Source organism: Zingiber officinale, chromosome 7B (genome assembly GCF_018446385.1).
Source record: "Zingiber officinale cultivar Zhangliang chromosome 7B, Zo_v1.1, whole genome shotgun sequence".
Classification (NCBI taxonomy): domain Eukaryota; kingdom Viridiplantae; phylum Streptophyta; class Magnoliopsida; order Zingiberales; family Zingiberaceae; genus Zingiber; species Zingiber officinale.
In genome coordinates, this window is record NC_055999.1 from 39,704,822 (window position 1) to 39,729,306 (window position 24,485).

Genomic DNA, 24,485 nt, shown 5'->3' on the forward strand with positions numbered 1-24,485 from the left:
AAATTAATTGATTCATCTGGAAATAGATAGATGACAGACAGAATGATAGATTTTAAACTTTGAGAATATAACCTTTATTTTTTATTTTTCCAATCGAAGTAATATATATATAAACTGAATTAAAATTCAGACTCTCTCTATATATATATATATATATATTTTAGTCTGAATTTTAATTGCATTAAATATTTAAACAGTTTAAAAAATAGCTTTTGTGCTCCTGTCGAGGCTTTTTGGCCATACAAAAATTGAAATTGGCATTTCTAATTGTGCTGCCGCCGCAGACAAGAGGATAATGTGTTAATCCAATAATACATATAAATTCAACATGTGATTGTGTTTCCAACTTTCCCGTCTCTAGTGTCCCTCACCGAAAACAACACTCCAAAAACAGAGCATCTTCCCTGCGAATGAGCCAGAAGCCAAGCTGTGTGGCATCAGATGCATATGACTCCAAAAACATGTCACACCTTGTGACTTTACTAGGCAGGGCAAAGGGCAAAGGGCAAAGGGCAAAGGGTAGGCCAGCCACCCTACCCTCTGCATTTTTGCCACATGGTCAGCTTGTATCGTTGCCTATCAAACACAAGGAACCAAACAACAACAAGGGCCGGACCCCTCGCACGTTACCTCACTGTTGGCCACATTGTCACACAACAGACCACAGGCCGGCCACCTGGGAAATCAATGATGGTTGCTTATGCCATGCATCAGCTCCCTTCGACTCTCTTCTTCTATTCTATTTCTATCCCATTTCCTTATGGTTCTTTTATCATGGTGTTTTGCCAGCTCATGTGATGTCCTGCTCTCGTCTCTTGCCTGACTAGTTTTTATGGCAGTAAAAGCTCTCGCAATGTTCATCTTTTTCATTAATCACAGGGCACGCTGGCCATGGCACAACACCAACAGGCAGAAGCAGAGCGTTAGGGCCCTATGAATAATAATGAAGCCGCCATGAAGCCCCATTCACATGACTTGATTCTCAACCTTAACTTTCATTTGCTGTGCGGTTGACACATTCATTTATGTTTGCTTTATTGCTATTATGATCCTTTTAGTACATACTGCCTTCTAAAATAAAATTAAAAAAAAAATCTCCACTTTGAATTGCTGCATGCTCAGATTCACATGGTCTCCTCTTCAATCCACCTGCTTCATTTCACTTCACTTCACTTCACTTATAATGTCTTCTCACTCTAACAAGACCACAACCCAGGCAAAAAGTCTACCATATTTTATCATAAGCATTGCAGATGAAACTTTAAAAAAAAATAATAATGTGATCATTCGGCATTCACAACATGGGAAGGTCACAAAAAAAAGGGCAAAAAAAACTATTTTTGAAATAATGAACATGCCAAGGTTACAGAACAAGAGACCGTAGAGGTCATCCAAGAAAACTAATCAGCGCCGGGCCGGAGGAAGCAAAACAAATGTTAAACAATGTGGAATCTAGCTACCGGCGAGAGCATATGAAAGATTCGCAGCACATGGTGGAAACCTCTCGTAATTGATGGGGATTGATTTTAAAACAAAAAGGAATGCAGACAACAAAAATGTACAACAGAATACGCCATCAATTTGGAGGGGAGAGAAAAATATAAAAAAAAAACAAAAAATTAAAAGAAAGAAGAGGAAAAATGAAGAGATATCCTACGGATTGCGTGGGACTTACATCGAGTCGACATGAGTCGGTGACGACGGGGCACCGCCGGCGGTAGAGAAGGCCTCGGCGATGGCGTTCATGGCGCGCACTTGCATCTCCAGCGCCGGGATGTAATCCCACACCTCCTCCAGGAGCGACGGCAAGGGCAGCTTCCGGCAACCTGGGACTAGCCGTCCCAAGACCCTCGTCTTCTTCTCCACCGCTGGAGACTTTCTCCTCTCGGCCGCTGCCCGGGAAACACAGGCAGCGCTGCCAGGCTTCGGCCGGCAGGCTCGCAGCCGGACCCGACGCCTGAGAGTCCTGCGCGAGAGAATCGCGCGGCTCCACCGCGTCCTTCCGCGCGCCGAGACCGCCAACACCCGATCCGCTGCCTCTCGGACTTCGCGGTTTCGCACGTGATCCGAGGGCGGCGAGGACGGCGCAGAAGCAGAGGAGTGGCGGACCCGGCGGAGGGCATCGATGAGCTTCGAGGAGTAGATCCTCTGCTCACCCTCCGTCCGCCACTTAGCCGGCACTGGCTTGCTCCCGCGCTTCCGTTTCCTCTCCCCTCCGCCCCCGACCGCCGCTTCCCCTACCGCGTCCGACATCGCCATGCTAATGCCCTTGGAGACCTCCAAGTCCGTGGAAATTGCTGCACCCACTCGAAGAACCAATCCGCAATATTTTCTTCCTGCATCAAAAAACAACCAAATTAACAGGCTAATTCCAAGATCGAAAAAGCTGTACAATCCTTAAAGCAAGACATCCAAATAGGATTCTTACCAAGAATCCAACAAAAAAAAAAGTGAAAAAAAAAAATTCACTCACAAATTCCTGGACAGAAATGAATTGGTAAGGAAGGGAGGAGGAGGCAGCAGGGAGACGAATAGACCCGACGCATATATGGGAAGAAATAGATGCTTCAATTAATAATTAATCTAAATTATTTTTTTTCTTTTAAAATTTGTACTAATTAATTAACACAAATTTTGTCATCCCAACAAGCACAGCTGTCGCTGCCATTTCCTACAACCACGATCGACCGCTCTGATGATATTTTCCGTTTCATTACCAAGTGGGACGTGGTTATCCACTTGGCCACGTGCCTTCCTGATTAGATTCTGGTGAGTTATCAGGAAGCAGAGGTTCTAACTTCTAACAAAGTGTGGGGAAAGTCAAAAAAATTAATCCAAAATTTTGCATTAAGTTAAATTTGAAGTTAAATATGTAAATCTTTTTTTATTTTTTCTCCGGCCTATCCATCTGGATGAGCTCTCTAAACACTCTACTAATCGGTAAAAAAAATTTATAAGATTAAATTAATCATCATTAAAATTAATTGATTCACAAAATTGAATATCCAATGCTAAACAACGCATTTCAAATTTGATTTGTCCAAAGCACACTCAAATTTTATTTTCCCAAAAAGTGCTCTTCATTTCAATTTTACCTCTCTTACCATTAATAACTTTTCCTAACGCTTCCACCTTTCATTTACAAGTTCAGATTTGTTGGCCTCAAAATTTTCTATTTCCGTATCTCTTGGTTGATCGGACACATCAAATTACATTTTAATGATGTCTTACACATCATAAAGATACTACACACATCTTAAAAATGTCATGATGCCTTAAAATATAATCTAATCCGTTCGATTAACAAGAAACACGGAGAGAAAAAAATTTAAGAACAGAGGATCTGAACTACTCATTTACCTACAATATTTAATCTATTCTCATTCCTCTATCTTAATTTACCTCTTTTCTTTTTCCTCTAAAATTAATTTAAACTTTAACTGGTCTTTTAAATTTGTTTAATTTTAATTTTAATAAAAATTAATAAAATATAAAAAAATTAATAAAACATCAAAAATTCTATTCTTTTAATATCTTCTATTCTTAACATTTATTTATAAAAAAAATAATAAAATAAATAAAGCTAATTTTATTAATAAAAAATAGAATAAACATTACTTTGGTACGGGTCTTTCGAAGTCAGTATCACAACTTAAATACAAATTTCATTATAGTAGTAGTTTCTAAAGACTAGTACTACAGTATAATAAAAGTTTTAAATTGTTTTGAGTACTGTTTGTGTTGATTATTCTAAATGTATGAAAGATGATAAATTAAAGTAGTAAAAATTTATAGCGATCTCCTACAGATCTGCAATCGACAATGGCGAAACTCGCTGTCGGAAGAGCGATCACAGGTTCGAAAAGTTCTCCGCAATTCCACAAACCAAATCTCACCGCCTCATATATTCTCTTTTCTCTCTCTACGTTGCACACTCGCAATTTCGCACACTTAATGATTCTTGGGCGCATTATTTATAAAGGGAAATGACCTAAGGGTATGATGGTCTTTTCCATCAAGAGTAGTGGGGAACGTGGGCATATTCCCACACCCCCACTTTCTCCATTTTGTACATCTCTCACTCGTCCAAAGTAAGTCACTAAGACTAGTTCATTCAGGTAAGTCACAAAGACTTAATAAGTCACATAGACTCATTCAGATAAGTCACAAAGACTTAATAAGTCACATAGACTATTTGAGAGTTTGGTCACATAGACCATATTAGAACATCCAATCCATACTTAGAGAAAATGGTTCATGCGACAGCAAGTACACTGAGTGATAGTTGCTAAGAAGATTGTTATACCTTTACTTAGCCGCTCTTTGAGCAATCAATGCTAATAAAGTTGTTATACTTTACTTAGCTGCTCAAATAAATTAGAAACTCACTCTTCATGGCACATAGCCTCTTTCCTGGTGGCACATAACCTTTATCTAGGATATATCCAATCTTCAAGTGACACACACAACCATTATCTTGGAGATATCCATGTCTTGCTATTTACCCAGATTAAATAATTTTCATTTACATCAATATGAACATCTCTAATCCCTTATAATGACCATTATGTAAAGAGCATGTTTCATATCCAATATTCACATTCATTTCTATACATAACATAAATGGGTCGACCAGTGAATAACATCAAAAGATGTAAATATATTTAATCTTCTTTTTTAGTTAGAATATATTCATTTTAATCAGTCGTTTTCCTAGTTATACTCCATGGACCGAATCATCCATAGCCATAGAATACACGCTAAAGTAGCAGACACTGATTAAAACTTCAAGTAAACAGCTAAATAGTCACTAAGGCAAAAACTGAAATTAACTTGTAATCTCAAAGGTCTCACATAGTAGAGAAACATAGATCCATTCTCCTACTACCTTTATTGTCGCAATAGCATATGTGGTATGAATCACATATTACGATGTTATTCTCTTTACTAAAAAGAGTGCATGTTTTTCTCAATTTTAACATCGTACAAATTTTGATCTAGCCATATCTAATGTCTAATCCTGAATTCAACATATGAATTCTAATATGGCCTTCAACAGGTTCAGTAAATGGTGGGTTCATTTACTTCGATCATTATTAACACATAAATGATCTCATCTTGACACAATTATCAAGACAACCTCAACTTATGGATGTGTCTCTAATTTAAGCTACATAATCTATTCCATAAGTAACGGTCTTACCCCTATTTGTACTTAACAAACAGAGATAATTGTCCATATGAGTGGACCAATCTACACCTGCCAACATGCTCACCGAGATCTTATATGAATGTAACAAATACAATATATATACTAATTAAATTATGGAAAATGACACAATCATAACATAGTCCGATTGTTATTTCAATATTGTTACATTTTACGAAGTCCCAAAGAATTTACATATTCTTTAAATGACTCTTTAGTTATTGGCTTAGTAAAAGGATCTGCAAGCATAGCACGTGTAGGGACATACTCAAGAATTACTTTTCTTTTAGCCACAATATCCCTGATAAAATTATATTTAATTTCTATATGCTTGCCTTTGCTATGATATTTGGGATCCTTAGAAAAAACTATTGCAGCTTGACTGTCACAGTAGACAGTTATTGGACTCTCACTATCCTCAGCAATTTTCAGATGCTTCAGGAACCTTCTCAACCAGATTGCTTCTTGCATAGCCACTGAACATGCCACATATTCAGCTTCCATAGTCGACAAAGCTACACAAGCTTATTTCTTGCTGTTCCAAGAGATGACGCCACCATTCAGCAAGAATGCATAGCCTGATGTGGATTTTCTATTATCCAGGTCTCCAGCCCAATCTGCATCTGAATAACCTTTCAGACTCATATCTGATCCTTGAAAACAGAGACAATAATCTGTTATCACCTTCAGATATTTGAATATCCTTTTTACCGCCTTCCAGTGTCTCGGTCCTGGGTTTGACTGGAGCGACTACCAAGCCCACACGATAGTTGATATCAGGATGTGTACACAACATAGTGTACATCAAACTACCAATAGCACTGACATATGATTTTTTTATTCATCTCAGCTATTTCCTCTGGAGTTTTAGGACACATACTCTTGCTCAACACAGTACCTTTCACAATAGGTGTATGTTCTATGTTGGAATTAGACATGCTGAAATGATGTAACATCTTATTTATATAAGACTCTTGTGACAGACCCAAAAGTCTTTTAGGACGATCTCTTATGATCTTCACTCCTAAGATGTATTCAGCTTCTCCCATATCTGTTGTATCAAATTGTGATGACAACCACTTCTTGACTTCATTCACATATCCTATGTCATTTACAGCTATGAGCATATCATCAACATATAATGATAAAATGACATACTTTCCTTTTTCCCTTTTCAGGAAAACACAATGATCCTCATTGATCATCTCGAAACCATAAGATAAAATAACTTTATTAAATCTTATGTTCCATTGTCTTGACTCTTGATTTAGCTCATATATAGACTTTCTAAGTCTATATACTTTTTACTCTTGGCCTTCAACAATGAAACCTTCTGGTTGAACCATATAGATTTCTTCGTCAAGATCACCATTAAGGAAAGTAGTTTTTACATCCATTTGATGTAATTCCAAGTCATAAAGTGCCACAAAGACCAAAATAACTCGTATTGACACAAATTTCACTACGGGAGAAAATGTCTCTTCAAAGTCAATACCCTCCATTTAGGTATATCCTTTTGCAACTAAACGAGCTTTGTATCTATTAATCGATCCATTTGCTTTAATTCCTCTTTATCTTGAGAATCCACTTATTCCCAATATCCCTTCGGCCCGGAGGAAGATCGACTAAGTCCCTAACATGATTCTGAATCATGGACTCCATCTCTTCAACCATTGCAACTTTTCATTTTTCTCTAACTCTACATCCCAATGCTTCCTCAATGGATTGAGGTTCTTCATCGTCAATTGGAAGTATTACCAATGCCTCATTCTCAATATCAAACCTCTTCTTAGGTTTAACCTTATGAATGCTTCTTCGTAAGTTGGGTTATTGAGAAGTCAACTCATGACTCGGCATATCACTCCCACTCAGTTGACTAGACTCAGGTGTCCCTTTTGACACCTCTCTTGTTGATAATATCTCATCCTCCTCAAATAGAGGACATTTTTATCAACATCACCTCTAATTGGGAACTCTGTTTCGAGAAAAGTCGCATCTCTCGAATCTATTTCGGAGATGGTTCCATCTAGTTGCTCACCTATGAAAACATAACCTTTGGAGGTCTCATGATATCTTATAAAGATATATTTCTTACCTCTAGGCCCTAGTTTTCCATACTTGTGAGAACTATCATGAACATAAGCAACTGACCCCTAGGGTCTCAGATTACTCAAATTTGATTTTCTACCTGTCCAACGTTCATATGGGGTAGATGGAACTGACTTTGAAGACACTTTATTAAGTATATAAGCTGCAGTTAATAATGCATTTGCCCAATAGGAGATTGACAAATTAGCTTGCGCTATCATATGTTGGTTGCTACTCAGAATATCATACTGGTTCCCCTGTATAAAAATTTTGTACAAGTCTTGAACCATTCCTAACAACCTATTGTATTTTTTAGAAATTAAATTTGGAATCGCAAATAGAATTTAACATTATTGATTCCAAATTCAACTTATCTGTTCTTAGAGGTTTAGACTTGAATCGCAAACGATGCTTAACATTATTAATCCAAATTCATCTATATTACAAATTCGATTAAATATTTATTTCAGAGATCGGCTTCCAGTTTAAACATGGCGAGGCACTGGGCCTTCTTGGGTATGGGATCATCCACCACTTCCTAGAATGAAATTCAATATTTAATCTCCTTATAGTAACCCTAGGTTTAACCATTAAGAATAATCGAATCACAAGATTGAAAAATAAAAGAAACACAAAATCGAATCATAAATTCGAAACCTAGAATCGTTAGTCTCTTGTGTTTGGTATTTCAAAATCCATACAAAGAAAACTAGTATGATGTGGAACAAGACAACTAGTTATACCTTTCTTTGTAGCTTATAAACCTCACGATCTTCTATCGTATTCCTCTTCTTATCTCGGACGTCATGTGGACGATGATCTACCGAGATGAGAATCCACCCAAGCCTCCTTCTCCTCCTTGCAAGTTTCGCCCACCAACAATCTTCTAGAGATGAAGAACTTAGACCACCAACCAAGCTCCAAGGGATGCTTTCTTTCTCTTCTTCTTCTCCACAAGCAACCGGCCACCAAGATGAAATAAGAGAAGAGAGAAAGAAGAGAAGAGAGGGTCGGCCACCACCAAGGAAAGGAGAGGAGAGAAATAGATGTGTTGTTATGAGGTGAGACACCTCTACCCTCTCTTTTATATTCCTTGGTCTTGGTAAATAAGAAAAGTTTTAAAACATAATTAAAACTTCCTTATTTTCCCTTGCGAATGAACAAAAGGAAAATTTAACTAAAATTTCCTTTTATTCTTTTAATGGTCGGCCCCTACAAGTCCTCCAAACTAGGAAAGTTTTAAACACAAAATTAAAACTTCCTAATTTGTTTCCGGAAATTTTTAAAATAAAAATTTCTCTTTTAAAAAATTCCCTTCATAGTTGGTTATAAAAATAAACTTTTATAAATTAAAATCTCTCTATTAAAACATGTGGATAATTACAATAAGGAAAGGTTTCTCCAAAATTAAAATCTTCCTTTCAATTTACAAATAAGGAAAGATATCAAACCTTTCTCTTAATCCTTTGTAAAAACTATAAAAGGTAAAATTTAATTTTAAAACGCTCTTTTAAAATCATGTCTTCCACATTAGAAAAGATTTTAAAATAAAATCCTTTTTATTTTTATTGTAGTCGGCCACCTAAGCTTGGGCTCCAAGCTAGGGTCGGGCACCACTTGATCCATCCAAGGCTTATCTTGGCCGACCCTTGCTTGGGCTCCAAGCTTGGCTTGGCCGACCACCTATGGATGGGTAAGAAGGTGGGTTTAGGTGGGTATAAGACTTTATAAATAAGAGACTATGACAGGGATCGCGAGGAGGAATTGGTTTTGGTCTCCCGATGAACTTGAGCTTCCTGTGTTTGCCCCGAACACCCAACTTGAGTTCATCTATAATATCTCATTCCACTAAAGAGTTATTATTGAACTACCCCACCAATCCCATATTACTATATGGGATCTTTCTTATCATGAGTGTGTTAGTCTCCCTATGTTTAAGATATTGAATGTCCACTAATTAAATGAGTTACTGACAACTCACTTAATTAATATCTAGCTCCAAGAGTAGTACCACTCAACCTTATCGTCATGTCGGACTAAATCCACCTATAGGGTTTACATAACAATCCTTATGAGCTCCTCAAGGGGACATCATCAACCTAGATTACTAGGATACAGTTTCATTCTATAATCAACAACACACCATATAAATAATACTATTTCCCAACTTATCGAGCCTATTGATTTAACGAGCTAAATCGCACCCTTTGATAAATTAAAGAAATAAGTATTAAGTATATGTGCTTGTTATTATATCATGATTAAGAATACACACTTCCATAATAACAGAGGTATTGTTCTTTTATATAGTCAGTATAAAAAGATACTACCTCAAATGGTCCTACTCAATACACTCAGAATGTACTAGTGTAATTTTATAGTTAAGATAAACTAATACTAAATTACACTATGACTATTCCAATGGTTTGTTCCTTTCCATCTTAGTCGTGAGTTACTTTTTATAACTTATAAGGAACTGATAGCATGATCTTTTGTGTGTGACACCACATACCATGTTATCTACAATATAAATTAATTGAACAACTACACTTATCATATAAATGTAGACATTTGACCAATGTGATTCTTTATTTCAAAATAAATGTTTACAAAAAGCTAGGCTTTTAATATACACTCTAACATCATAGCCTAACCATTTCAAGAAGAGTCCTATTTCTTCTTTCAGCTACCCCATTTTGCTGTGGAGTTCCAGGGATTGTCAGCCAACTAATAATCCCTCTATCATTACATATTGTCTTGAATATATCAGACAAATACTCTCCTCCACGGTTAGTGCGTAAAGTCTTAACTTTACGTTCCGTTTGATTCTCAACTTCGTTCATATAATGAATAAAGCAATATAATGCTTCAGATTTGTGAGAAATTTGTTGGAACCCCAAGGTGTTTTGATGTGATCAAACAAGTTAAGTTAGGTCCTATTTTGTTTAACCCTTGTGTCTAAGTGTGCAGAAGCTTAGGAACATAGGAAGTCGAGTGAAAAACACGGCTAGCGAGAAGGACGACACGGGGAGAGAGCTGACGGGCTTGGTGCGTCCGAGGGACGAGGTGACCGGGGAAGAGTACATCGGTGGATGAGAAGAACGTACGTGACATTCGAAGGACGAGAAATAGGGAAGGAAGGCTGCTCGAGGAGAAGGCCAGAAGTTGGGTTCGGGTGAGCCCTATTCCGGATGGCCGAGATCACCCAAGCTAGCGGAGCCAGAGTCGAAGACCTGGACCGAGGTGAGCAGCACCAGAGCAGAAGGCCCGGACCAGAAAGTCAACTAGGTTGACTTAGTCGTCCGAGCGCCCGGATCCATTCTGGGCGCTCGGACCGTCCGAGTGCCCGGAGCTATTCTGGGCGTCCAGAGTCGGCTTTTTGATCAGGATCACGTCAGTCACGATCTGAACGTTGGGGATAAAGTTTTATCCCCCCAGGGCGTCTGGAACCCCTTCGTGGTGCCCCGACCATGGCTATAAATACAGTCTTGGTTCAGAAGCTTTTCATCGAACACAACCAACTCACTTGTAATATATTTCTCTGTGCTTTACTTTTCTTCTGTGCTGTTAACATTGTAAGAGGCTACTCCGCCCAGAGGAGATCTTCAGATAGTGCGCCTAATTCTCTTTGGATTAACAATCTTCTGATTGTAAATTAAGTAACTTCTCTGTGTTCATTTTCTTTATTAGTCTCTGTCTTTTTAATTACAAGTGTTCTATATTTAGTTAAAAATTCGAGAAAGGTTGAATTTATTTTTTAAGGCAATTCAACCCTCCCCTCTTGCCGGCCTCCAAAGGGACCAAAAAGTGGTATCATAGCAACAGCAAGGACGCTTCATAAGGAGTAACGACCGACCAAAGCAAGCAACCAATGGCCGGACCAAGCATCGTTCCACCAAAATTCGAGGGGGACTTCGCACACTGGAAGCGACGTATGGACGTATTTCTGAAAACTGATTTCGAAATTCATTTAATAATAAAATACGATTTTGTAGCTCCGACGAATCAAAATGGAGAGGAAAAAGAAGAGAGTCTTTAGACGAAGAAGGAGCAGAATGATTCCGTAGCGAATAACCGAGTGGAGTATCACTTGCTGAGCATGCTACCGTCTCAAGAAGTCAACCGCATCAGAAGCTATGCGTCAGCCAAAGAACTCTAGGAAAAATTTCTGGAGCTTCACGAAGGCACGCCCGAGCCAAACTCGCTAGAAGAGATATACTTTGGAACAAGCTGACAAATATTCGTCTGGAAAGAGGTGAGAAAGTAGCTAATCTACATGCAAAGGTAAAAGAATTAATTACCGAACTCGAGAACCTCGGTGAAACGGTAACCAACCGGGACACCATACGCTACGCACTCAACGCCTTTCCTAGAACTCCAGAATGAACGTCAATCATCGACACCTACTACATTTCAAAGGACCTGGAGGTAAGTACCCTAGAGGAGTTATTTTCTACTCTTGAATTACATGAAGCTAGATGTGCAGGGACAACAAAGGAATCATGTCAGATAATGGTGCTAAACGCAACCAAGAAGGATGAACCCGATTTAGACTCAGAAGAAGATCAAGAAGCGTATATGGTAAGGAATTTTAAAAAATTCTTTCGATCTAATAAATTTAAAGAATTGTAGAACAAGAAGAATCCAAGAAATAGAGGAAGGGTTCGTTGCTACCAGTGTCAAAAAGAAGGACACTTAAAAGAGGACTGCCCAGAACTCAAGAAGGACAAAGTGAAGATACCCAAGAAGCACAAGAATCTAAAAGCTACTTGGGACGACACTTCATCATCTGAATCCGAAGTACAAGAATACACCGGACTAGCACTGATGGCGAGTTATGAAGGACAAAGTACATCAGAACCTAGCATCGATGAAGGGGGGGTGACTTCAGATGAATGCAGTGAAGCAGGGGGAGAGTCAGGCTTCAAGTCTGTTATGGTAAGTGAAGTATGTCTCTTACCTCTTGATCAACTTTATTTCGGTATTAAGGCTATGGCAAAGTCTATGTATAAATTAAAAAGTGAAAATACTAAATTAAAAAATGAAAATTTAAAAATAAAAAGAACTTTAGTAAAATCATGTTTGATAGAGGATTTTGATAAAATTAAACTTGAAAATAAAAAATTAAAAGAAAAAATTGAAAAATTGAAAAACTCTGTCTGTTCAAATTTTTATGCTTTTAGAAATTATAAGGAATTAAACTGGTACTATAGGTTTCATAAAAGTCAGATTAGAAAGATACCAAAAGTTTATGTACCTAGAAAATACCTGATTAACCCTATAGGTTGGAATCTATATTGGGTTCCAAAGTTATGTTTAAATTGAACTGTTAATTAAATTTAGCGCTTTTCAGTGAGAAAATTAAACAGTAAATTTCTTTATAAGGCTTTGTCTAAGGAAATGGTTGTTGCTCCAATAACCAAGAAGGTTTAGTGCCTCGCCACGACCTGGAAGCCAAAATATTGAAATAAAATATTTAATTAACTTTCTGACAAAACATTAAGGTTGAAATCTAATAATGTTTTTAAAAATATTCATATTTACGAAAACTTAGAAAAATTTTATTTTTTTTTGAAAATATTTTTCAACACTTATGAAAATTTTTATTTTCTGTTGAAAATTTTGAAATATGCCTCAAACCTTAAAAAAATATTTTTTTCGTTACACTAAATTCTTAACTTAGAATTTTTTTTAGAAAGTTTTTTAAATATTTTTTTTTTACTTAGAAATTACCTTAGACTTGTTAGAAGTACCCCATTTTTTATGTGATCAAAGGGGGAGAAGAATGTTAAGTCTAAGGGGAGGTGTATTTAAATATTCATTGAAAAAATCTTAATTACACTTATTTTTAAACATGATTTGTTTTTACATTATATTTGTTTTATCCTAACTTAACTTGAGTTGTTCACATCAAAAAGGGGGAGATTGTTGGAACTCCAAGGTGTTTTGATGTGATCAAAAAAGTTAAGTTAGGTCATGTTTTGTTTAACCCTTATGTCTAAGTGTGCAGGAGCTTAGGAACACAAGAAGTCGAACGGAAGACACGGCTAGCGAGAAGGACGACACGGGGAAAGAGCCGACGGGCTCAGTGCGTCCGAGGGACGAGGTGACCGGGGAAGAGTACACTGATGGACGAGAAGAACGTACGCGACGTTCGAGGGACGAGAAACCGGGAAGGAAGGCTGCTCGAGGAGAAGGCCGGAAGTTGGGTTCGGGTGAGCCCTATTCCGGATGGCCGAGATCACCCAAGCTAGTGGAGCCGGAGCAGAAGACCCGGATCGAGGCGAGCAGCACCGAAGTAGAAGGCCCGAACCAGAAAGTCAACTGGGTTGACTTAGTGGTCCTAGCGCCCGGACCGTCCAAGCGCTCGGAATCATTCCGGGCGCCCAGAGTCGGCTTTTTGACCAGGATCGTGTCAATCGCGATCTAAACATTGGGGGATAAAGTCTTATCCCCCCAGGGCGCTCGGAACCCCTTCGAGGTGCCCCGACCAAGGCTATAAATACAGCCTTAGTCCAGAAGCTTTTCATCGAACACAATCAACTCACTTGTAATCAATTTCTCTGTGTTTTACTTTTCTTCTGTGTTGTTAACGTTGTAAGAGTCTACTCTGCCCAGAGGAGATCTTTAGATAGTACGCCTAATTCTCCTTGGATTAGCAATCTTCTGAGTACAAACCAAGTAACTTCTCTGTGTTCATTTTCTTTATTAGTCTCTGTCTTTTTAATTACAAGTGTTCTGTATATATTTAGTTGAAAATCCGAGAAAGGTCGAATTTATTTTTCAGGGTAATTCACCCCTCCCCTCTTGTCGGCCTCCAAAGGGACCAATAAAATTAAATACACATGACCGAACCTAGAGAAATCATCAATAAATGTAATGAAATAGGAAGCTCCATGTCTAGCCTTCACATTCATTGGACCATAAATATCCGAATGAATTAACTGCAATGTTGATTTAGATCTAATAGACTTACCAAATGGTTTCCTAGTTGCTTTTCCAGCAAAACAATGCTCCCATATAGACAATTGAATCTTAGCCCGAGTGCCCAATAGACCCTCTCTAGCCAACCGATTCATACGTTCTTGTCCTATGTGTCCTAATCTAGCATGCCAAACCTCATCAGTTATATCTACATCACTATTTAGAACAATATTTGAAAAAAAATCATCAATAGCATAATTGACATCTGGTTCTATATCAAGAATCATAAAACCATTTGTTAAAACCCATGTCCGATTGACACTGAGTCAATCTTAAGTTCAACAGATCGACTATAAAAATTAATACAATACCCTAAATCAAGAAGACATGTAACGAAAATAAGATTCTATTGAATTTCAGGAGCATACAAGACATCATGTAGAAACAAAACTCTACCACCACGGAGGTTGAGTTTGCAAGTGCCGACTCCTTTGACTTCAACTCTTGCATTGTTTCCCACATAGATCCACTTGTTGCCAGCTGGTACCCAACGATACTAAACAAATGTAACTCATTCCTGAGCTACATGGTTGGTTGCTCCTGAATCTATAATCCACAAAGGATAAGAATCTGCTAACAACACTGAACTAGCAATAAAATGCTCTTAAAAAGAAGACACACTTAGATTTACCTTTTTCGGCTCAATGCACTCCCGAGCGGAGTGACCCTTCTTGCCGCAGTTAAAACAAGTCAACTTGTTTTTAGGTTTCTTTCTAGTCTTCTTTACTATCTTCTTGATTGGGCCCTGGCCCACAGCAGCAACTTCCCTCTTCTATCCCTTCCCTTTCTTGAACCACTTCTTTTTCTTAGATCCAGATGATCCAGCACAACCTATAGCCACATAGGCTTGTCCAGAAATCCTTGTAGATTCAACTCTCTCCGCCTCTAATTCTACATAGCGTGAGATGTCAATGAATGTTTTGATACTCTCACTGTGAGTTAGGGTCTGCTTCATGGTCTCCCAAGAATCTAGAAGTGAACGAATAACTGCTTGAACCTGTTGTTCATTAGTCAACTCATGACCAATAGTTTTAAGCTCCTGAATCATGTTCAACATCTCCTTGAGGTGTTGAACTATTGATACATTCGGACGCTTTTTGTAGCTGTCAAACTTGATTGTCAGCTGTCGAAGCTTTCTTAGACTTACTCCACTGTATTTTTCTTTAAGGGCTGCCCAGACTGCATGAGCCATAAGATCTGACTCATACTCAAAAGCTAGGTCGTCTACCATTGAACTAATCAATATGCCCTTTGCAGTGGAGTCCTTTTTCTTCCATGCCGTATAGGCATCAAGATCTCATCTGTGTTGTGTAGTAGGACCATCTACAGGTTCTTCCATAACCTGATTTACAGTCTCTAGAACTTCTTGTTCCTCAAGTACATACTGTATCCTGAGGTGCCAGAGTTTTTCACCTTTGTTGATTTCAGCTATTATGTTTTTGGTTGCCATAATATTACTTTGAGTTGGTTTACAAAATCAAGTGACAACTATATTTTCACTCATCATTCATATGATCAATCAAATTAATATTAATCAATTCTATTACATACATCCCAACAAATGAACTGATCATTTTTAATATCATGAATTCTTTAATTAAATGAACTAATCATTTAATATATCATGATTTCTTTAATTAAATGAACTAATCATTTAATACATCATGAACTAATCATGTATCATGTCAAGTAAATAACAAAAATAAATGAACATATCATTAACATAAAATTATACTGCATTATGTTAACATATAACTAACTGACATGAATAAAAATGAACTAAATATTGTTAATACATAACGACAATAATAATAACAGAACTCTAGTAAACTAGATAGGCTACTACCACCCCTACTAGGACAGACACTAGTGTAGTGACCAATATTATCCCTTTCATCCTGGACTCATTTAGGGTAATCTCAGGTAGGACAACTTCAAGAATATCTATAGGATCCTCAATTGGATCATCTTCTGGTTCCTTCTCAATCATTTCCGGGTCCTCTTCAAACTCTTCAGGATCCTCTTCAGTCATATGGTGAAGCAGTCCCTCACATAATACAGAATATATGACGCGTCCTTGATGATGCCCCCAAATATAGTCTGCTATCATCCTTGGATTGTCTAGCAATGAATGCATCAAAGCCAAAATCCTATAACTATCCAAGACTGAAAACTCTTCTCGCTCAAGTTTCCAAAATAGATCATCAAGCCGTCCAATGTGTTCGTCGACTCCATAAGTAGAGTTATACTCTATCTCCTGAATCTCCTCCCTGAGCTGATTTCGTCGCACTTCGCGATGAGTCAATGTGGTAATCGTCCGTGTCATCTGAAAAATTGAAATTAAATAAGTTAGTACAAAATTGACTAACCAGTACAAAACTAGCTTATTTCAATTTAAACAGGCATAGTACCAACATAATAAATCAAGAAAAATAAATCTTCTCGATTTTCAGGAGTTTAAGTCAACAATTAGAACTGATCTAATTGGTTAGACCCATTGGATCAGTTGATTAGGAATCCAGATCTTAAGCTTGGTCCATTATTCTTAATTAGAACTAATCTAATTGGACAGAGATTTTTGTACCTATGTTCTGTTACTGTTTGATCTAAGTCCATTTCTTCCAATTTCAGACTTATTGATCAAACTCAGGTCCGTTTGATCAAACCAATATTCATTGGTTTAAGTCTGATTGATTAGAACAAATCTAATCATTTGATCAAATTTGACCCATCTGGTCATTTGATCATATTTGGTCCAAACCCAATTAATTAATTAACCTAAATTGATTCGGGTTTGGATCAAATTGGTTCGATTAAACCAACTAATGGTTTAATATAAACAGGGTCTAATTGAACCAATCAAGTTAAACCCACATAATTAATTTAAAATGGATCAATAATCCTAATTTTAATTAATTCCAACATGCACATAAATATATATATATATATTTTAAACACATAAGCTTTAAAAAAAATCCTCCATGAAAAAAAAAAGAAATTTGAAAAAAAAAAGTTTCATTTTTTTATTTAATTGCATGCGACATTTTTACATTCACGGTTTTTTTATTTGATTTTTCTAAAATCAAACTTTTTCTCACGAAGCATTGTGCTTCGTCATTTCACCTTTTCTTCCGCCGATTTCTCTGCCACTGCCCACGTCCACACGCCGCTCACGCCGTGCTACACGTCGCGCCGAACTCGGTCGCTGGCCACATAGGCCGATCTCTAGACTACTCGGACTGTTGCCGGTCCTCTTTGGCACTAGACGCCGATCAACTTTAGGCCCGATGACTTCCCCAGTGCCTGTTCTGCCACTCCTAGCCACCAGGGCATCGCCGGCCAGCCAAGACACCATCGCAGGCCACAGAATGCCTTCACCGGCATATCCTTGCGGCTCGAGCCCTGCTCTGATGGGAATTGCTGCATTGTCGTGATTATTCAAACTTGGTACAGTGCGCTGTCAAGCAACGACGTTAACACCGGCGGTGACTCTTACCAGCGACCCTGTCGCCGGTAAGCAACGACTACTAGCGACCCTATCGCCGATCTCCCTGCCATTATGCGGTCATCGACGCTTGTTTGCTACGACACATTAGTCGTGCAAAACAACCACAAGAAATGGCAAAGCGAGAAAACATTCGTATGGCGATTTCATAATTCGTCTTAAGCATTTAGAAATAACACAACTCTGATACCATTGTTGATTATTCTAAATGCATGAAAGACAACAAATTAAAGCAGTAAAAACTTACAGCGATCTCCCGTAGATATGCAATTGGCAATGGCGAAACTCGCTGTCGGAAGAGCGATCACAAGTTTGGAAAGCTCTCCGCAATTCCACAAACCAAATCCCATCGCCTCAGATATTCTCCTTTCTCTCTCTGCGTTGCACACTCACAATTTTGCACACCTAATGATCCTTGGACGCATTATTTATAAAGAGAAATGACGTGGGGGTATGATGGTCTTTTCCATCAAGAGTAGTGGGAAATGTGAGCATGTTCCGACATCCCCACTTTCTCCATTTCCTACAGTTTGAAGGGCTTTAAATTAGTAAACGTGAGTTTATTTGGACTTAGGTTGACTTAATAGACACATAAGAGTTGGAATGAGTCCGATCAGAGTTTTCTAGGTCCATCAATGAATTTTGATCAAAATCAATTGATGGATCTAAATGACTTGAATTTCTAAAATTTGAAATTAGATGGAAGAGTTGAGTGTGTAGAAGAGAGATATGGTGAGAAATTTTGGTTCTAAATTTTTTACATTTAGTTATAGACCTGTGTCAATTGGTACAAAGTTTGAAACATTTTAAACTTTCTAAAAAATACTGGTAATCTTTTAGGATGATAACAAAGAGCACTCTTAGACTCTGGGGCACCATAGAAATCTACAAGAAATGGAATGAGTCATATTAGAGTGTTTTATGTCCATCAATGAGTTTTGATCAAAACCTATTGATAGACCTAGACGACTTAGATTTCTAAATTTTTGTAATGAGATAGAAGTGTGGAGTGCGTAGAAGATAAATATGATAATAAATCTTAGTTCTGAATCTCCTACATTAAGTTATAGGCCTGTGTCAATTGGTGCAAAGTCTAAAACTTTCTAAATCTTCTAAGCAATGCTGAGAATCTTTTATAATGATAATAGAGGGCACTCTTAAACTCAAGGGACAATAAAAATCTATCAGAATTGGAATGAGTCTGATTAGAGCTCTTTAAGTTTATCAATGAGTTTTGATCGAAACTCATTGATAAACCTAGACGACTTGGATTTCTAAAATTTTATAATAAGATGAAAATATTAGCAGTGTAGAATATATATATGATGTTCAATCTTTATCCTAATATACACAAATGAAATTATGATCACATATCAATTAACTTAGACTATAGTATTAATTTCTAACGATCAACACCATAATAATATTAAACTGATGGTCTTCAAAAATCAGCATCACAGCATTAGTAAGAACTAACATTGTTGACTCAGTATTTTGATAAAATAGCATCATCATAATTTCTAGTAATATATAATAATTTTATTTTCATTATTATTCAGATTGTCAATGTGAAAAAGATTAGGTGGTAATGACATAAATCCACGGTGAAATTGCAAAAAAGGGTAGGTTATAAGTATTCCTTCTTTCTGTTTGCTGTTTTTTTAGAAACAAATATACCACTCATATTTTTTTTAAAAAAAAAAAACTTGAGAAATTGACTGCATTTCTCCGTTTCTTGCCAGATTTAATGCAAATATTTTCCATTTTTATTTTTTTTAGGTGTTTTAACCTGGAAAAGGCATCTCCAAATCTTTAAGTCTCACATAAACACTTTAAAAATTCAACAGAATATATTCAATACCAAGAATTGTTGTGGTCAATTTTAAAAAGAAATGAGTGTCTAATACTTATATCAATGTAATACTTGGCATACATTATAATATAGTTTCTTGTAATAGAACTATTTAATTGTTAAACCAATGGACTTTCTGCATCAATTGTTATCTCTAAGTCTAAACATATTGATGCTATATTAACTTGTCTTGTTCAAATAAACCTTCACAGTATATTCTACTTCTTGTTCATATACTAGTCAATTGATTGATTCTATTATATTAATTAATGAGAATTTATAAAATTTTGAATTATGAGCTGAAAGTTTTAGAAACTAAGATATTGAGTGGAAGTAAAATTGAATTATGGTGCTGGTGGATAGTGTTGGTTTATACCAACATTATGATGTTAGTGGTGTTGGTCTTCGGAAATTAACACCACAATGTATGCTAGTTGACACGTAATCATAATTTTACTTACATGTATTAGGACTAGGATTGAACACCATATATACATTCTATACACTCTATATTTCCATCTTATTATAAAATTTTAAAAATCCAAGTCGTCTAGCTCCATCAATGAGTTTAGGGTTTAGGGCTTTGATGAGACTTATTCCAACTCTTGTAGGTTTCTATAGTTCCCTAGAGTCAAATGGTGTCCTCCATTATCATTATAAAAGATTTTGAATATTACTCAGAAGGTTTAGAAATTTTCAAACTTTGTGTCAAATTGACATGAGTCTATAACTTTATGTATGAGACTCAGAACTAAGATTTCTCATTATATCTACCTTCTACATGTAGGATCGTTACGCGTCGATAGAGGAGGGGGGTGAATATCGACCATTCTTTTTTATGCACTTTCGTTTCCTCTATCAAGGTCATTAGTATGCAGCAGAATAATAGTAAACAAAATAATAAGAAAGACATGTGGGACTTACTTGGTTCCAACCCCCTATGATCAGTACGTCTAAGGCCTACGCACTCAAGTGCTTCCACTAGTGGTCTCCTTCCCAGAAACTTTTCGGATGCAGAGAAACATGTCTTACGGTTTATCAATCACAAGCATAAAAGAATAATAAAATTATCACATCTTGTAATAATAAAAGTACAAACAAACAAACACTTTGCCAAGCTAATCTGAAAGTCCTGAGTGCAGTGTACCCTTCCTAGAGTTTTCCCAATCGCAAAGTTTCACATCGTAGCTTTCCTTTTGAGCACACAAAGTATGAATAGTAATTGAATGGATCTCTTAAATATAGAGCCTTCGTCTCCTTTTATAGAGCTAGATAAGATCTTTATCTAAATCAATTCTTATTTAGATGAAGTCATATCAAGATCAAGCCTTATCTAAATAAAGCTTTATCTCTATCCACATTATCTGGCTTATCCTTATCCTCATCCAAATTATAAAGATGAACCAGATCTTTTGCCACATCATCATCCATGTCAACATTTCATAACCCAACAATTTAGACTGAACCCAGTCGGCAAACCAAGCCGTTGGTTCGGTCTACTGAATCGATTTGGGTCTGGTTCAACTCAAGTCAAGTCTAGTTCATCCATTTGTGTTTGTCTGCTCTATGTTTTGCTTCTAGCTCTAAGTTCCTGCAAAACAACCATACAAAACACAAACAAGTAACCTAGTTTATATTTGTAAGTCTACCTAACTTACTAGGTTTATCTTTAGCTTGGAGGTCCCTCCTCTAAGTTTACCATCTAAGGGTCAATCCCTTATAATCAAGTCACACTTTTGCAACTCTACCTGACCTATCAGGCTTATCTTTATCTTGGAGGTCCATCTTCTATGTCTACCACCTAAGGTTCAATCCCTTAAGGTCAAACCATACTCCTATAAGTCTACCCGACCTATTGTGCTTCATGTCTGGAGTTCACTCCTCCAAGACATCCCATTACCTATAGTTACCTTCGCTTAGGATTTTCTAATGCCTAACTTCACTCACTAGGACTTTCACCACCTAGCTTCACTTACTAGGGCCTAGCTTCACTCACTAGGACTTCCCCATTACCTAACCTCCAGTAAGGAATAGTCACTTAGCAGACTTTATATATAACATCCAAGGTCTCCTAACGTAAATCGCTAGATTTATTTAATTAAATGGGCTATTCATTTTAATTTGAATAAATGATGGCTAAATAAATACAAAAAGATTACAGAATTTAGAAATAGATAAATACAAAGAAAAAAAAGGGGTTACGGATATAATGAAAAAGGTAATCACAATAAATAGAAAAACAAAATAAAATACATGGGATTATTGAGTCTAGATAAGGTTAAAGCAAAAGCCCTAGCCTGGGAGGAGAGAAAATAGCGCCGTCATGGTCTCCCTTGCCGAAGCACAGTACAAAGGAAAACGTGAGGTTCTTGAGGGAGGAGGTTCGGCTAAAGGCTCCTTGCTCATGCTGCTCATCTCCTCACGCCAAGGATAGATTTTGGAACGTCTTAAACGCGAAAGGCACATCTTTAAACCCTTTTTATGATACCCAAATCATAGTATGTAAGTTCCTGTAAGTATGCTTGAAAAGTTCCTGTAAGTATGCTTGATAATTATAGAGGATCACGTTTTCAATTATTTAATTACCTGTTATAGAGAAAGTAGTAAGTTTCTGGAGGTTTTCTTGAATTTTCTAGATGAATCTTGATGCTTGCTGAATTCGAGGGGCAAGACTGCCATAAGGATGCGGTTAGGAGGGGATAGTGACGACTGATCAAGGAGCTCAAGTTCACACTTAGGAAAGCTTTAGATGTCAAGGCGGTGCCCTGAATAAACATAATATATGATAAAAGTGATTATTTTTGAATGAATACAAATGAAACAAAGAAATTTCAGAACTTATAATAATACATGCTAATTACAATGCATGCTGCATGCTGCATGCAGCATGCAGCATGCTGGTTATATATATGTATGTACATTTATATAAAAAGGATGGGAAAATATATTAGAGGATAGGGAATGACTGTGACCAAATAATGATTAATGGGAATGTTGTGAGGGTTAAGGTCATAGAGGGATCTTGTTTATAGGATAAGGTCTCAGAGGGACCTCAATATCATATTTCCATATTAGGCCATGGTCCAGTGACAGGAGTTACTAACGCCCCGCCGTCAGGTACCATGATTTAGAGATTGATCAATCCAACAAAAGATAAATGATGAAGGCTAGTCACTTCTAATGATCGAACTTCATCCAAAAAGGATTTATGATAAATGCTGTAGGCTATCTAAATGATATGATGGTTTTAATGTTACATAGAAATGATATACGATGCTCAAGAATTTAAATGGTTTGTTGAAATGAATATGTTCATTATTTTCTTTTTATACCGGATGTATGTGCCTATTTATATAATATGTGATATCATGGTTGGGATGTGTTGAGTTGTTAGACTCACTAGGTTGGAATGGATGTAGGTGAGGAAAATGAGGAGGCTGGAGGCATTGGTAATTGATCGAACCAGGTTGGCAGTACATACCCGAAGACCTTGCAGCTTCTGCGAATAAGTCAATCATCAATAATAATAATGACAATCATAAGTGTTATGTGATCCATGCTTTGAGAGTTTTGAGAAAAAAAACATTGTTTGAATGATTAGTTACATTTTGCTTTGAGATGTTTGGGTTAGTACGTTGTTTGTGTAACAACTCAAATTTCCTCATTACGAGTCCTAATAGTACTTATAAATAATTAGAAATGCTTTAGAAATATTCTAGAGATTTTTAAAAATTTTTAGAGTATTTTTATGTAATTTTCGGAGTTCGTTTGATATTTTTATCAAAAGAAACAAAGTTGAAGCAAAAAGAGGTCGGGCCAAGAATCGAACCGAAGACCACTAGTTAAGCCAAGTCTTAAGTTGTTTCAGATGACCAAGAACCCAGCAGGGCTGTGCTGATCAAATAGAGGGCGGAAATAAATTTACGGGGTAAGTGATAACAAAAATACTTAGGTATAAAGAGGGATAAGTTAAGAGAGGAATTAGGTTTTCTCTCTGGTCCGAAACCTTTTCTCCTCCCCTCGCGAACGACGTTGGCTCCTCTTGGGCGGAAACAAAGAAGGAGCTAGGGCTTGGTCTCCGGCGGCCAGCCAAGGACCAAATCCGAAAGCCTTCCACACCATCGCGATCACCTCGTCGAGGAGAACGCATAGACGTGAAGAAGTTGCCGAAATTTGCAAGTCCCCGAAAACCTAGAAGCCTCTTTCCGGTTGTAAGTGCTTCTCACCTGCAGTAGGAGTAGCTTTCGGATCCTTATTTCTTCTTGATTTCGAAGCATGCTGTAAAGAGTGTTGTTTTTGAAGCTTGCTGCCGTGAATCTCAAAAGGAAAATAAATAAATTGCATAGATTAGACATGTGGTTTAGATTTTTCAGCCTTTTAATTTAGGCTTTAATTCCAACAAGTTACAGTTTTGGTTTGTGCTATGAAAGGGGCACGAACAACCCCCTTTAGAGCTTGCTGTGCAGTTTCGGTTCGTGCTATGAAAGGGGCACGAACAACCTTTTTGAGCTTGCTGTGCAGTTTTGGTTTGTGCTATGAAAGGGGCACGAACAACCCTTACTGCTTGGTTTCGGTTTGTGCTATGCAATGAATATGAACAACCCTTTTGAGCTTACTGTTTAAATGTCGAGGCATTATTTTATTAGAAGTATTAACAAGTAACAAGTATTTTACTTGAAGAGGCTAGTATCGGACTTCCGAGGTTGTCGTTAAACAAATCCAGGTGACCGGTTCTGAGGTCTTGGCCTTGGTAAGACCAAGGTCTTCACCCTCGTAGGACTGGTGGTTCGCCACCCCAGTCTCTATTAGGGAATGCGCTTTGGTACTACACCTGGGGCCAAGAGGAA

At 37.3% G+C, this 24,485-nt stretch overlaps 1 protein-coding gene across 2 annotated transcripts; it reads right to left on the bottom strand.

Annotated features, from left to right (window-relative positions):
* Positions 1-975: 975 nt before the first annotated feature.
* Positions 976-2,569, bottom strand: LOC122003705 (transcription factor bHLH148-like). Of its 2 annotated transcripts, none has more exons than XM_042558766.1 (3): positions 2,474-2,569; positions 1,676-2,336; positions 976-1,149 (listed from the first exon to the last, which is right to left on the bottom strand). In XM_042558766.1, exons 2-3 carry the CDS (start codon positions 2,257-2,259, stop codon positions 1,125-1,127), a joined length of 609 nt encoding a protein of 202 aa, XP_042414700.1. In that variant the 5' UTR covers positions 2,260-2,336; positions 2,474-2,569; the 3' UTR covers positions 976-1,124. The 2 variants fall into 2 exon arrangements, with proteins under 2 accessions (XP_042414700.1, XP_042414701.1); XM_042558767.1 differs by having other exon boundaries at positions 976-1,196.
* Positions 2,570-24,485: the final 21,916 nt, after the last annotated feature.